The 16,939-nt window shown below is 46.1% G+C and overlaps 1 protein-coding gene across 1 annotated transcript in view; it reads left to right on the top strand.

Annotated features, from left to right (window-relative positions):
- Window positions 1–326: 326 nt before the first annotated feature.
- LOC308168229 (pleckstrin homology-like domain family B member 2) overlaps window positions 327–16,939 on the top strand; it is a 36,418-nt gene continuing 19,805 nt past the window's right edge. Inside the window, exons 1-7 of the mRNA XM_080542735.1 lie at window positions 327–362; window positions 1,229–1,349; window positions 2,282–2,464; window positions 9,297–9,416; window positions 11,093–11,268; window positions 12,984–14,192; window positions 15,492–15,851. Coding sequence (XP_080398861.1) covers window positions 342–362; window positions 1,229–1,349; window positions 2,282–2,464; window positions 9,297–9,416; window positions 11,093–11,268; window positions 12,984–14,192; window positions 15,492–15,851 — 2,190 coding nt within the window. The 5' untranslated portion in view covers window positions 327–341. The remainder of the gene's footprint in view (window positions 363–1,228; window positions 1,350–2,281; window positions 2,465–9,296; window positions 9,417–11,092; window positions 11,269–12,983; window positions 14,193–15,491; window positions 15,852–16,939) is intronic.

Here is a 16,939-nt window from a genome sequence, read left to right on the forward strand (position 1 = left end):
CCGTGGCGTGCCAAATACTCCCATGGACTAGTGGGAAAACTGCCGGCATGGAACATTCCTATCCATTCCTCTCATTGTGTGTGTGTGTGTGTGTGTGTGCCCGCAACTGTCTTCCCAGCCTCTGCCCTGTTGAAGCAATTTTTTTCCCTATGGCACTATTTCACACGGACGGACTCTATCAGCCAGCTGTGGTCAACCCTGCTTCTTGCATGACCTTGCAGTTGCTGCTTGTCTGTGTGTGTATGTGTGTGTGTGTGTGTGTGTGTGTGTGTTGTCTCAGTAACACTCTCCTTTCTATCCTGTAGGACCGAGGGGCATTTTTCCAGCCAGAGTTGGACCAGATGAGTCCAGACGAGTCCATGGTGAGACAGACGCCTCCTACCGATGAGACAGAGCTCAACACATTACACTAGGAGAGACGAGACAGAGCTCAACACATTACACTAGGAGAGAGACAGAAGAGACAGAGCTCAATACATTACACTAGGAGAGAGACAGATGAGACAGAGCTCAACACATTACACTATGAGAGACGAGACAGAGCTCAACACATTACACTAGGAGAGACAGATGAGACAGAGCTCAACACATTACACTAGGAGAGACAGACGAGACAGAGCTCAACACATTACACTAGGAGAGAGACAGATGAGATAGAGCTCAACACATTACACTAGGAGAGACGAGACAGAGCTCAACACATTACACTAGGAGAGACAGACGAGACAGAGCTCAACACATTACACTAGGAGAGACGAGACAGAGCTCAACACATTACACTAGGAGACACAGACGAGAGCCAAAGTTATAATAATTGTATTATTATATATTAGTAATTATATTAGTAATTAATTATTAATTAATACATTATTAAGTAATACATTCTTATAGTTATAATAGTTATAAAGTTATAATAATAACTTTTCCTGCAAACGAAAAATTCAAAATTTAATAAAAAAAATAAATACATTTATGAATTAATTAAACATTTAGAATTATGTATGCAACCTATAATCATTCTGTTATGGGTTAGGGTTAGGGTTAGTGTTATTCTGTTATTGGATTTAAATCCACTTCACTTTCTGTAGCTCAACCAAAAACAACAACCAAAAGAGACATTTTCAAACTCAACGTATATGATAACTAAGACCCCAATGTCTCTGTTACCGTGGAATTGCCAATCTACAACGTTTCACCTACTGAATACATCTGTTTTTGTGTTTTCCAGTCTCCTCTTGACTTGATTGACACAGGGAAAGGCTTGACGTTGCAGACAGCCACGCCCCATCTGGTTAGCTTAGGCAGCGGAAGACTGAGTGTGGCTATTACTCTACTGCCACTTAAAGAAGGTAATGCACACACACACACACACACACACACACACACACACACACACACACACACACACACACACACACACACACACACACACATATTCGGGTAACAATGAGAGCAAAATGTGGATGATGATATTGTTTACACAATAGTCTGGCTAAGACCCTCTGGGAGTTTGTGTGTGTGTGTGTGTGTGTGTGTGTGTGTGTGTGTGTGCATGTGTACGCTCACGCGCAAATTCTATTCATAGACTGAATGGACCAGGACATTGATATGGGTGGGGTTCAGTGTTCACCTATCCTATCCTCGTAGACGTAGAGTAGAAGTAGAAAGCGGGTGGAAGGGGGGGGCAGAGGGGGGAAGGGGGGGGGCAGGGGTATCCGACACCATGGGAGGATATTAAGTCACAATAGTCAGGATAGGGAGCCAAGTCAACTTCCTCCCTTAGGCCAGACATGCATTCACCCCCACACACACACACACACACACACACACACACACACACACACACACACACACACACACACACACACACACACACACACACACACACACACACACACACACACACACACACACACAGTGTTTGGCCAAGATACATGTTAGTAATGCAGACTGTATGAAGAGTTTTGACAATGTGACTTCAGTTTTGAACACTGCGGGTACTGTACTTGTCTATTCCATAGATATACTGTCGTATTCCAGACAGTTAGGCTAACAGAGTGTAGATGGAAGCACAGATAGAGAGATCTACACAGAGATAAACTGTCTGGAAGATGAACTTGTACTGTGTGAGATTATGAATATCTTACTCCCATTTGCATGCAGCATTATATGATCATGAACATAGGGAATAGGGAACGTTTCTCTGGTAAATGTACACACATACACACACATGTACACACATACACACATACACTAACATGACATTCTTTCCCTGTTCCAGGCGTGACCCTTATTGGGCGAGAGGATGCTCCTGTGCCCCAGGACATCACCATCCAGGGTGCGGGCATCGAGGCGGAGCACTGCCGCATCACCAACAGGGGCGGAGTCGTCACCCTTGACCCCTGTGGTCACCTCTGTGCCCTGGACGGTGTCCCTGTCTACGCACCCACCCCGCTGACGCAAGGTGAGAGATGCACATAGACCTGATGGGGCTGAATTCTGACAGTTCATCCGGGCCGGGTCGGGCCGGGCAGGAAACACACAGCTGTGTTTAATTTGATTTAGATATAATCTGTGAATGGCTGTGTGTATAACTCACAGGCGCCTACTGCTCTCTCCCTATAGATGCACAGCAGCAGCACTTGTTCAATACATGTTTGTGTTCATTTTGGTTGCTGTTATTTTTCCCATCTGCAGAAATAACGCAAATACTTTAGTTGTTTTTTTTATCCCTTTTTTTTATGTTCTCTTGCCATTGTCATTGCCACTTCGAAGTATTTAATTGGTGTTTATACGCTGCAAAATTAGCTAATTTGACTTGCTCTGATCAATTGAAAGCATAACACACTTCGCTAGATCTGGCAAATTTTTGGAAATATGGTATTCTAAGCCTAAGGTAAATACAGTTGTTGATATTAAAGTGAGTTTTCATCAGTCTCTCTCTCTCCACTCTTCTCTGAGAGTAGCTTACTCTTCCTTTACTCCACAGTGCTGCATTTTTGCTATGGTGCTCAATGGAGATGTCTTCGATGTTGGGCTTGGGCTTCATCTCAACGGGCATGGGTTGGTTCGGGCTTGAACATCCAGGCCATTTAAAACTCTATGCTAACTGCATATATTATATCATCGTGTGTGTGTGTGTGTGTGTGTGTGTGTGCGTGTTATATGTGTGTGTGAGAGGAATTTGTGGGTTGGCTTGCATGCCTGTCTGTGTGTGTATGGATCATGTGATTGCTCTGATGATCCCAGTTCTGCACACTGTTATACAGTGAGTTGGATTGTTTGTGTGTGAGTATGTGTGTGTGTCTCTGGTTTGGCCACCATCCTGTAGCGTTAATTCATTGGTTTGGTTGAGGCTAGCTGGTGTTGGCTGCTATGCTGTGAGTCACAACCTCCTGTTCTCCAAGTACTCTCTTCCTTACACAACCCCTCACAATGTTTCCTCTCTTTCTCTCCACTCTCATCCAAGGTCTCTCTCTCTCTCTCTCTCTAAACTTTTATTTACTGTATCTCTTTCCCCCCTCCTTTGTGTTTTGAGGGGAATGACTGGGGCCACGTTCTTCTACAGCACTCTCAGTTTTACTTCCTAGTCATGCCCCTGTGTTTATCCTCACCCTCAGCCCTGTTTAGAGAGGGCTGTGGAAATCAGTTGTGGACCGCCAGATGTTTGCCGTATATAAACAGAAAGTATATCGCCAAAAGGGTTTGTTGCTAAAAATTCAGATTTTCCCGCTCTCTTGCGAGGTAGCATGCAACAGTTCCGCAAATGAACAGTACCCCCCTGTGTCTCCCAGCATGTACATGTACATTTATGTAAAATCTATGTAAAATGTAAATAGAAATTGCCAAAATATCTAGCTAGATTAGTTGCGACCATTCCATTGCTCTGTGTTGCTATCTCCAAATTGTGTCAATAAGGCAAATGCAGGAGACAAAGGGAGCGTGTGGAGTAACAACTCCCAACTGCCCCTAGGCCTGAGCTAGATCACCCTTCCTGCTACAACTGGTGGATTGATGATTCACTTGCTTAGTCAAATGTATCGATGTATAAATGTAAGTCGCTTTGAAATAAGGCGTCTGCTCAATGCCCAAAATGTAAATGTAATGTAAACATGAGTGAGAATGAGACCAGGGCTCCCCTCTCTCTTTGGTAGACTGACCGGATCCAGTGATCTCTGAGGGAAGCGACCTGGGGATGAACTGAAGGGTGTATTTACATAATGTGTTTACAATCCAGTCGCGCAGCTTGATCTTGTTACATTTTATGTAGATTACATGAAAACACAGGACATTTTATCATCCACCATGATTTGTGTGATCATTCCACAAAGCAAAGTAAAGAGCCCCTCTCTCTCTCTCTCTCGCTCTGTTAAATATTGACTGGCCTATTTGTTTTTACACCGTGGCTGGCTGCTTCAAATATTGACAACGTCTTGGTATGTATACATCGTAGAGGCAGAGGCATTGTGAAGTCAGAGAATAAACCAGAGGTCCACAGAGAGGGCAGGGAGAGAGGAGGGGAGACAGAGAGGGCAGGGAGAGAGGAGGGGAGACAGAGAGGGCAGGGAGAGAGGAGGGGAGACAGAGAGGGCAGGGAGAGAGGAGGGGAGATAGAGAGGGCAGGGAGAGAGGAGGGGAGACAGAGAGGGCAGGGAGAGAGGAGGGGAGACAGAGAGGGCAGGGAGAGAGGAGGGGAGACAGAGAGGGCAGGGAGAGAGGAGGGGAGACAGAGAGGGCAGGGAGAGAGGAGGGGAGACAGAGAGGGCAGGGAGAGAGGAGGGGAGACAGAGAGGGCAGGGAGAGAGGAGGGGAGACAGAGAGGGCGGGGAGAGAAAAGAGTGAGGTTAGAGAGAGGGGAAGAGAGGGAGGGGAGGAAGCGACACAAGGAAGATGAGCAAAAGAGACAGAGAGAAAAAAGGAGGGAGGAAGACAGAGAAAAAGAGAGAAGGAGACAGTAAGATATAACAATTCCACTTGACTAATCCAATCCCTCAGACTCCAAACCAATGGTAATGAATTAATGCTACAGGATGATGGACAAACCAGAGACAAAACACACAAGCGCGGTGCATATCACTTTGAGATGAGATCCATCCCATATTGCTGTCCGTGGTCAGATCTATACCACCCATATCCCTGTCCCTGGTTAGCGCCCTGCATAAGTAATGGGACAGTGAGGCATGTGTTCTTCTTTTGGTTCTATACTCCAAAAGTTTGAATTTCAAATCATACTTATACAAATCATCTTTTATGTGATGGTATTTGTGTGCATATTGGTTTCACCATTCAGAAATGACACTTTTCAAGGTAATGAGGCTATGGTCAGCTTTCTTTCACCAATCCTAACATCATTAACCAGTGGGGAAAAAACACAAAACTGACCATTTACCAGCATCAAGGGGACAGCATCTTACCCATATGCAGCCCCCACTGGCATCCAAAAATACTTTTCTGAAACTCAATCTCTAAAAGGAGATTAGCCTCGCTCAGATGAATACACACACATATGGGCATATTTGAAGGCAAAAACACACACACACACACACACACACACACACACACACACACACACACACACGCACACACGCACACACACACACACACACACGCACACACACACACACACACACACACACACACACACACACACACACACACACACACACACACACACACACACACACACACACACACACACACACACACACACACACACACACACACACACACACACACACACACACACGCACACACACACTGAAACTCTATCCCTAAACCAGAGTCTGCCAGGAGTCTTCACAGGAAAATATCAGAGTGGATGTTTTTCTCCTTCTCACTATGCCCTCCCCTAGTCTCTCTCTCCCTTTCTCTGTCCCAGTATACAGTATCTCTCCCCCTGTCTCTTTTCTTTTCTTCTCTTTGATGCACTGGCACTAAACTGCTATTTATCTGAGGTAGGTAGATAGGTAGACAAAGAAAAAAGAGAGAGAGAGAGAGAAGGGAGGGGGGGGGGGGGGGAGGACCAAATACCTAAGTGTGTTTAAACCACTACGAACCCGTCCAACAGAAAAAATGGGGGTCAAGGACTCAAACAGTTAGGCTGTACTACTTTTTTTAGATCGAATACAGTCGGATTGGTTTTTACAATCGTGTTTATTGCTCATTTAGAACTTGTAAACGTTTTAACGGGGTAGATTTTGCCTTCTACAACATCTGTTTGTATGAAGCTGAAGTTGACACCCCTTTTTGAAAGAGTTGGTGCGTTCTTTAACTCCCAGCCCCATCTGGATGTAAATCTGAGGACCCCAACGTAGAGTCAAGTCTGGAACTGCACAGCAAAATGTGACTTCACGCCGTACTCACTCCACGAATAATCAATTGTCATGATACTTATTTAGTCTGAGAGGAAATAAAAAGTCTTTACCCAGTGTTCGCTGAATGGGACTCGGTGAAAGGTCAATAAGGTAATGAACAATTTCTATAGTTCACTGAGTTGTAGGAATCTCTGTGCGTGTGTGTAGATTATTGAACATAGTCTCCTCTTCTCTTTATTTTGCCATAATGATCTGGAACGAGTTAGCATTGCAACTTAGTTGTGTTGCATTACTTTTAGACAAAGTGGGCTATTTGATATGGGTTGTTATGCTTCACAGCTGCTGTTGATTAGAAAATGTTTGAGTAATTTGAAACGAAAATGAAACAATTTGAGTAATTCGTTTGCTGTCGCAATGCAAACCACTTGAATGTGATTAAGCATGATATTTGGACCACGTTTTCTGTGGGATTCTTATTTACATGATGATGATATCAAGTGGATTACACTGACTACATTGTGACTGAAGGTAAGTCTTTCTATAAGTATAATACAACTTTAACCATTCTCTGCTAACCCCCCCTAACCCCCCCATCCCCCCTATTTTGTAGTGAGAAAGTTGGCAACTTTTAATTAACATGTCTACCACCTTTTATTGACATAATAACTGGTCAGAGACTAGTGGAATATTAGAACCTCTGAATATTCCCCTCATTCCTTTCCCCAGGCTTTGATCCCTGTCACAACAGGATTATACAGGTGTGTTCGTAGTTTGCTTTGTAGTTTGTGTTAGTGTGTCTGTGTCTCAGGACGAGGATGGGACAACAGTGGTGTATTTGAACCCTGGGCCCTGGATGGGCTCTGCACATACTTATCACATCTATAAATCATCTCAACTTCCAAATCAACCAAAATCACTCACAGATCCTTATGGTGGATGGATTAGCTAATCTACACAGGCAAACCTACATGTGAGCCTGCAGATTGTTTTCTGATTGCGTCATATTTCCCTTGTGTGTGTCCCACACAGATTGATCGGTGGTTTTAGGGCCAATTACACACACACACACACACACACACACACACACACACACACACACACCTCTCTCACCCACCCCATGTAAGAGGAAGAGGACCGTATGGTTTCAGTTGGCAGTTTCCACTCATATTTCCAAGCGCAGAGCAGTTCCCCTCCCATAACATTGTGGCTTTAAGTGAAGTGGATCATTAATTTAGATGCGGCAAGAAATTGGTACCAGACTTGAAACCCCATGGCATATGTGTCATCAAAGCAGTGAGGTTATCTTTGTAGATGGCAAACACAATATTTTTAAACGTATGTGCATAGGCATGTGCATGTGCATGTGTGAGAAGGGAGGATGGGGGAAGGGGGTTGCTGTTTGTTTGGTAATGGGATGAGAGGAAATGAGAAAGTAGTGTAACAAACAAATAAGGGGAACATTTCACCTCTTCTATAACACTGGCATCCCGGGGGAGAGGGGGAATTAGCCTAGCTTTTATGAGGAAAGTTGTTTAAGCTGTTTAAGCCTATTTCTTTCTCTGTTTGTTTCTCCTCTCTGTGTTTGAATGAATGAATGAATGAATGAATGAATGAATGAATGAATGGTCTTTATTGTCATTGCTACAGTACAGGTACCAAACAACGAAATTTAGGAGGGGTGGCTCCTTTCATGCTAAATCATTTAATTTATTTCAGGGGTTTGCTTTCATGCTAAATGCAGAGTGGCACTGTCAGTCATTAGACAGCCACTGTAAGGAATATGTATACATGGTTAACACTCGCTCACACTTCTGAAGACGTATACTTTACACACGTATGACACATATGACACACAAACACAAAAGCTAACCGTGGACACTGGACACCCATTTTGGGATGTGGGTTTGACTGCTTGGTGTGAGCACGCGTGTGTGTATGTGCTTGTCCAGAACACACACACACCACACAAAGTACACTGGTTAGTAAACAAAATCTGGAATGTTAAGGGTATGATATTGATATCTGGATGTCACACACAGACACACAGACGTTTAGAGAAAACACATCACCTGTAAGGAAGTGTGTCAGTGTTTCTTTATACGGTGGAGTGGACACTTGTAAAACACCTCAGACCTGAAGACTTGAGTAACTGGAGTGCCTACGTTTTAACCGGATACCAGGATTGAAACCCAGTCAGCCACACCAGCTGCCTACCAGACATGTCATCTACTGTACCTACCAGACATGTCATCTACTGTACCTACCAGACATGTCATCTACTGTACCTACCAGACATGTCAGTGAAGCACGCTAGCTATGTACTTTAGAGGAATACTGTATGCTAAAACAACACGTTCCAGTTCCTTTGCCTTTTCGCTCGACTTTGGAGCTTTAGGACAGGGAGAGAGAGTGTGAGAGAGAAAGCCAATGGGCTTCGAGAGAATGTTTCCATGCTGCCCCCCCCCCCCCCCCCCCCCCCCTTCGGTTCTGTCTGACAGTGCATGGGCCCATGGTCTCTGGTATAGCACCGACGGAACATTCCTGTAGCCCAGTGTTATAAACTGTCTTTTACTCATACGATAAAGAGGAAAGTGAAGAGAGAGGATAAGTGAGAAGATTGTTTGGGAGATAGAGAGAGAGAGAGAGACAGAGAGACAGAGAGAGAGAGAGAGAGAGAGAGAGAGAGAGAGAGAGAGACAGAGAAAGAGAGAGAGAGAGAGAGACAGAGAGACAGAGAGAGAGAGAGAGAGAAAGAGAGATAGAGAGAGAGACAGAGACAGAGACAGAGACAGAGAGAGAGAGAGAGAGAGCTAGGCCCAGTGTTGAACTGTAGTATAATAGTTCCTTCTGAGGTATTTGGACAGCTGTGGCTTGTGTGTGTGTTTTGATGGTTGTGACCCTGACGTCTTGTGTGTGTGTGTGTGTGTGTGTGTGTGTGTGTGTGTGCGTGCGCGTGTGCGTGCGTGTGTGCTTCCTCTCCAGGTTACTCTCTGTGTCTGGGTAAATCCTACATCTTCCGCTTCAACCATCCAGAGGAGGCCAGCCGTATGAAGAGTATGCAGCCACAGAAGAGCCCTGTATCAGCCCTGGCCTACAACACAGGTACAACACACACACACACACACACACACACACATTCAGGCAGGCACACACATACACACATCCATACAGATTCAACTCCTACCCCCTCCTCTTTCACCTCTGAACCCAACTTAACCCCTCAGTCCTGTCGTCTCCTTTGTTCCCCCTCTCCACCCCTCTTCTCTCTCACCGCTATAATCTCACAGGTCCCATTTCTCTCTCCCGCTGTGTGTGTGTGTGTGTGTGTGTGTGTGTGTGTGTGTGTGTGGTTGTGGGTACAGTTACAGGTAGACCCCCCACCAGAACATGTGCGTGTGATGGAAACGGGACCATGCATGACTAAACTGGGTTGCTGGACAGCAGGAATGTGTGTACGCACACACACACACACACACACACACACACACACGCACACACACGCACACACACACACACACACACACACACGCACACACACACACACACACACAGACACACACACACACACACACGCACACACACACACACACACGCACACACACACACACACACACAGACACACACGCACACGCACGCGCACATACATTCAGCCTCTTGCACGGAGCCTGAGAATGCAGAAGAAACATCTGTATAGGGGTGTCTCTCTTTGAGGTTACACCATATAGAACAGATCCTTTCAGTGCCCAGAGTACAGGGAGATCACAGAGAGCCGATACGAGCCAGGCCTGCCCCATATATGGAGCCAAGCTGTGTGTGTGTGTGTGTGTGTGTGTCTCTGTGTATGTGTGTGTCTGTGTATCTGCTTCTGTGTATGTGTGTGAGTTGCACCAACAGCGTCTTGAGATCTTGTAATGCATTTTAGTTTCTACCTCATTCCTACCCCCCTCCGAACAAGGCACTGTAAGTAAGCCTAACTTACACACCCAGGCCCATCACTGTCTAAATGTATACACACACTCCCATCCGGACGTGTGTACTTAGAACTTACACACATCTACCCACAGCATGTCCGTCTGGGTTCACATTTTATCATTCAGACTGTAGAGAGGTCCCGTTTCCACATGCCTTGCGGTTCTCTGACAAACATCTGTGCAGTGAAATCCATTTCTGACCCTAAGCCCTTTCTGAAATGTGACCTGAGTGACAAACATTGTTAGCTTAGTCTTGCAACTTGGTTGTAGAGAGAAATAAAGCACTGTGTTACCTACAATAGTTACTCTACTATCACAGATGGGCCGTTGAAAGAAATAAGGGGGCATTTAGGGGGCAATTCCTGAGCACAATGTTTCCCAAATTTCCAAAATAAGGAACTCTGTTGCTCTGCTACTTTTAGAGAACGGAAACTACCACATGTGTGTTTGTTTTGGACGTTCCTGTGTGTGTGTGTGTGTGTGTGTGTGTGTGTGTGTGTGTGTGTGTGTGAGTGTGTGTGTGTGTGTGTGTGTGTGTATGTTTTGGCTTTTGGAGTACATTTGGTTCTGGATGGTTTGCTGCCAGGTCTCTGTTGTTTGTTGCCAAAGCCGTCTATGCTATGTATACACTGTATAGACCAGCTCCAGGTGCAGACACCTCCCCCCCCCCCTCTCTCTCTCTCTCTCTCTCTCTCTCTCTGTCTCTCAATAACTCTTACACTTTCCCCCCACCTCTTTCTCTCCACCCCTCTCCCCTACATCTCTCTCTTCCCCTCTCTCTCTCTCCCTGATCCCCCCCCCCCTCAGACTATCTGAAGTTCAGCAGCGACTACGGCCATGCGGTGGTGGGAGGGGCGAGGGGCATGCGCTCCGCCTCCGAGCTCCGCGATCTGATGGACACCCTCCAGCGCAAGAAGGTTGCCCTGGAGACCAGCCTGAGAGCCAATGGGGACTCTAGCCCCTCCTACTTCAGCATGACACAGGTACAAGCGCCAGCGTAGCCCTGATGAAACAGTCCTAAACCCTTCTGTTCTGCTGTATTCATTCGCAAGGTTGCAGATGGAATCCGTCTAATCCAAATCCTATTCTACATGCCAGTTATTCACATTGTGTGAATGACAGGGGACTTCATTCCTACGCCCACAGTCGGAGCCTGAACTGACCTGTCTTGTAGGACATGAAACCAATCTTCAAAAAGAACAATCACAAAGCATCAGCCATAAAGTATTTTCCTAATTTGTGGTATTACTGCGCCCTTCCATTACTTTCCATGGGACGGCTACTTATGTTACAAAAACCACTATATGAGACAGATCAGACAGATCAGCTGCTTGGAGAGATTCTGTGCCCTGCGTAAGTAACGGGACAGTGAAGCATTTCCTCTTATTTTGGCTCTATACTCCAGAAGTCTGGATTTGAAATCAAACAATAACTATGGGGTTAAGAGGAGAGATTCTCAGCTTTTATTTGATGGTATTTGTGTACATATTAGTTTCATCATTTAGAAATGACGGCATTGGTTGGTCAGGTTTGTTCTGTCACATCATCTGTGCAAGCAATGTCTAGTATTGATTCTAGTCTTTGCTGTTACCTTTGGAATCTGCTGTTGAACAAACATAACCAAAACCGTAGGCTTGCAAAAATCAACAGTTTGGAACATCGTTAAAAAGAAAACGCACTGGTGAGCGGGTGGTTGGCAGGCAAAGGAAGACTTTTCCAGTGGATGACCAAAGAATGCTCACCATAAACAAGAAACCCTCACAAAAAAATGTCCCACAGATCAAGAACACTCCACAGGAGGTAGGCGTGAATGTGTTTGGGACTCTGCTATCCACAGAATATGTCCCCAGCCGAACTATAGAAACTTCACGAACCACTAGTTAGCCTCAAAAAGGGCAATTAGGTTACAGTTTACTAAAATGTACCTAGAAACCCTGCAGAGGTCTGGAAAAAGATCTTTGGAGAGATAAGATGAATATTATCATATACCAGAGGGATTGAACGTTTGGAGAAAAAAGGATCTGCCCAAGTATTACAGTATATGGTTTGTGCATGTATAGCTGCCACTAGAACTGGCTAACTTGTCTTAATTGTTTTGTCTTAATTGTAGAGAAACATCTTGTCTGTTTGAGTATAAGCAATCCAATTGTACATGCATTTCATTTCCGGATGATCAAATCTTTCTCTAGAAGAGATCCAACATCTGGTGGGGTCAATGGGTCACAGACTTCAGGCAGTTATTACATGCAAAGGATTGTCAACCATATACTAAACATGAGTGATTAATTTGGACATTATATTAATCTTTCTGATTACTTTTGGTGGCCTAGTATTTTTTTTATTTCAAATCCAAACTTTTGGAGTATAGAGCCAAAAGAAAGTCTAAACTATAAATGTACAGATAGATAGAAGGTAGATAGATAGATGGATGGATGGATGGATGGATGGATGATAGATGATGATATTCAACCAGGTCTAAGTTATAAATGGAGGTCTAAACTGCTCTAAACTATACATGAACAGAGGTCTAAACTGCTCTAAACTATACATGGATAGATAGATAGATGTATTCAAACAGTTCTAAACTATAAATTAACAGAGTGCAAATGCATGACTTTATTGTTCCATATTTGAGTCTTCTAATATGATATTGTCTCCATTTCCTCTTCTTATCTCTTTCTCTCTCTCTTTTTCTCAGTCTCCTCCCACCACGCCTGTGACCTCACCTATCTCGCTCTCATCAGCCTATCAGGAGCAGGCGAGACATTTTTACAGCTCAGAGCGCCCACCCCTGTCAGGCAAAGCCAACCAATCACCGGACAACCAGGTCTCCTCTCGTGATGGTCGACGCCGGATAAATCCAAACACCTCCCCCCTGCTCTCTATGTGGAATGGTGGTGGCTCCTCCTCTTCTGTTGCCAGTAGTGACAGCCTCCTCCTCTCCCCTCCTCCCCTTGTTCCAGGAGGGGTGGCGAGCATGCCCTCCAGCCCCCGCCTCGGTCGGCGTAGCCACGGAAACCAGGACTCCATGCCTAGCAACCGAACCAGGAAGTACTCGGCGGGATCGCTAGGGGGGATGACGGGAGGTCACAGTCGCTCCCTGCCCCGCCTCTGCCCATCGCCCCGTAACCCGGGCAACGGAGTGGTCACCCTGACAACGTTGCCTCCACGTCGCTCCGAAACCAGCAGCTCTCAACATAACCACAACCAAACCGCTACTCTGAACCACAACCAAACCACTACCCAGAACCACAACCAAGCCACTACCCAGAACCACAGCTCCAACATTGACCGCAACCACAACCAAGCCTCTACCTACCACATCTCCAACACTGACCGCAACCACAACCAAGGGGAGGGGGTAGTGTCCATCTCCCTGTCCTCCCCGAAGACCCACACCACCACCGCCACCCCCGGCCCCCCTGACGTGACTGTCCCGTCCCGAGCAGGGGGCTCCTCCAGCCCCCGCATGGCCAAGAAGCTCAGCCTGACCTCCACCAGCTCCAGTACCGGCTCCATCCCTCCAGAGCCAGGGAGGCTGGCCAGCCACGGAGTCTTCGCAGGAACAGAGCTCTGTCCGGGGGAGACGGAGGGGGAGAGCGAGAGGAAGGGGAAGGAGGAGAGAGAGAGGTGGGGGATGGGCCTGGATCCTGGACTGGGGGAGAGGAGGTCTTCATTTGGGAAGGCTGGGCTGGAGTCAGGTTCAGCCGGGTTTGGTCTGGGCGAGAGAAGGCAGTCGTTTGGGAAGGCCGGGGTGGGGGTGGGGCTGGGGCTGGGGGTGACTCCACCAGGGGGGTTCAGGGAGAGGAGAGGCAGTATTAGCTCCCTGAGTGGGAAAGAAGAACTGACAGACTACCACCAACACCAGAGAGATGAGAGACTCAGGGAGCAGGAAGTGGAGAGGCTGGTGAGTTGTGTCACACACACACACACACACACACACACACACACACACACACACAGACACACAAATCTCTTGGTAGCTGTAGTCCCACATTCTTCTCCTCTGTGTGCTCAATGGATCCAGTCTGCCCTCTACAGGTTGGACAACTAAACTACAGGTTTTGGGTCTTAGTGGAACACATACCTGTCACTCCACTGTCCTTGTACTAATATAGGAACATCGAGTAGATCTCCGTGTTCCTATATTTGTATATCCTCTCTCCTCTTTCACACCCCCCCCCCCTTCTCCACTCCTCTCCATCCCTTTGTGCCAGGGTGCCAGAGATCGCATTACACTGGAGTAGCCAGTTGCTTACTTCGCTAGATCTTCCTCTCTCTCTCTCGTTTGCTCCCCCTCTCTGCTTCTCTCAATCTCTTTTATACCCTCTGCTCTCTCTCTTGCTGCCTTTGTCCCTCTCTCTACCACACATAGTCACACTCACTTTTGCTCATGCTATATCCTCTGCTCTCTCTCTCTCCTGGGTGACAGTGTTATTGTAACAGACTCTGTGTAGTAGCTCTACAGAGGCTTGTGTTCATTACAAGTGAACCAGGTGTGGAACTGACACAGTGTTTGCTTAGTGTGTGTGTGTGTGTGTGTTGTGGTGTAGTGGTGTGTGTGTGTGTGTATGTGTGTGTGTGTGTGTGTCCTTCTGAGCCTTCTTCCATAGAGAAAAGACATGGAGGTGCATAAGAGTCCTTGATGAGTGTTACTCACTCAGATGACTGTGACTGATCGTACATACATTTTAAATGGCTTGTGTATGCTTAGCTTTTCCGGTCCAAGATTCCTTGACTGTGACTGAGAGCCAACAGCATTCCCAGGAAAGCCCCCCGCCCCCCACACACATGCACTCTTACACTCTCCCTCCCTCATACTGTACCTGATATCAGTTGCACTGCCCTGGTAGCTCTCTCTGTGTGGTTCGTAGTTTCTCTACATTAGGCGCTAATAGCACATAGGGCTGCTTTAGCCTGTAGCTACTAGCTTCAGCCGCTTTTGGAGTACATTGCTATAGGTTCAGGTTGTGTTAGGCCATGCGGTCATGTGATGGTTAGGAGCTTGGTGCTGCTGACCCAGGTTCGCACAACTATGATGCATGTTAATAGGTCTGTGAGAAGGGGATGATTCTTTCGACAGCCATGCTTCCTCAGGTAATATCTCTACAATGGTGTGTGGTGTGTGTTTGGATGTTATTTCAACGGAAGAATGTCTGTTTATAGGATGTGTGTGTGTGTGTGTGTGTGTGTGTGTATGTTGTAGGAGCGTCAGCGGCTGGAGACCATCCTCTCTCTGTGTTCTGAGCTGGGTCGAGCGGAGAGGGACAGGGAGCGTCCTGGCTCTGCCATAGCCAACCTCCAAGAGATCAACCGGAAGCTCGAGAAACTCCAGCTCTCCGACGACGACGACGAATCGGAATCCGTGTTCTCCGACTCGACGGCTAACGGAAACAGGAACGGACACGACGCAGGCTCCGAGAATGGTTACTACAGCAACGGCGAAGAGCGCCAGGGCCGACAGAGCTGGAGCAGCAATCACTGTGACAACAGGGCGGAGTCACCTGCGGTCAGTCTGCGGAGTCTGGCGCCCTCCCCCACCCTGTGTACACAGAGGACCAATCAGGTGAGAGTCCTGACAAAGACATCAGGATTTCAAGCGTGGGCCATTGTTAAAAAAACAAGGTGCATCCTCCTCAACTTCCAAAATAACCGTGAAATGCTTTGTCTCAATGGGATTCCTCTCAAGTAGACCTAATATTAAAACAAAGCAAGATTAATACTGCGTTAAATAGGCTATGCACTACTACAACTTGAATGAATATAGTGGGCCTAACCTGCCTCGCAAAAACTGCACTCTCATCATGACTCCCATCTCATCCAAATCTGTGTTCTGAGTTCAAATAATGATTTCAAAAAAGCATGGTTAATTCACTACGTCAACACAAATCAAAGAATCATTTCTGTAAATCATGAAAGATTTCTAGTGCAGGTAATGTGGGATAACTGGGTCAGGATAGGCACACCAGACTCTGCCAACGGCTCCTTCGGTGTACAAAAATAAACATTGATGGTTGCCAAAGATACTGTCCCTAGGCTCCTAATGAATCAAATAAACACCACAACATGACCCTCAAGAGGCGACGGCCCCAAGGTAGCAAGATGCTTTACTTTACTTTACTTTATTTGTATAGCACTTATCAAGACAGCAGTCACAAAGTGCTTCACAATACAGTTGGTAGTATACAGCATAACACAGGAAGTAAACAGCCAACAAATAAAATATAATTCATAGGTAAACAAGCACTTCACAAAAGCAATGAAACAAATGATAAAGGATCAAATCAATACAGATATCAGAAGTAAAAAGAGAAAACGACTTATAAAAATGCCATCCTGGGTTTTTAAACGTTTTTAAAAAAGTGGTACAGACCCAGCTAACCTGACAGTGAGGGGGAGGCGATTCCATAATGTTGGAGCTACAACAGTAAAAGCACAGCCACCCTTTTTGAGCCTAGACCGTGGGACAATTAAAAGCCTTTGGTCAGACGATCTAAGTGATCTAGGTGCAATGTATTCTGTTAAAAGATCGGAACAGGACAGGAGCGAAAATGCCTGATTGGGGTTATTTTGGAAACAAAATGTTTCTGTAGGCACAATTTCCCCATGGCACTGAGAACCAGGCAGGATTTAAATAATATATAGGCTACCTCG

Source organism: Nansenia antarctica (assembly GCF_963989245.1).
Source record: "Nansenia antarctica genome assembly, chromosome: 12".
NCBI lineage: Eukaryota > Metazoa > Chordata > Actinopteri > Argentiniformes > Microstomatidae > Nansenia > Nansenia antarctica.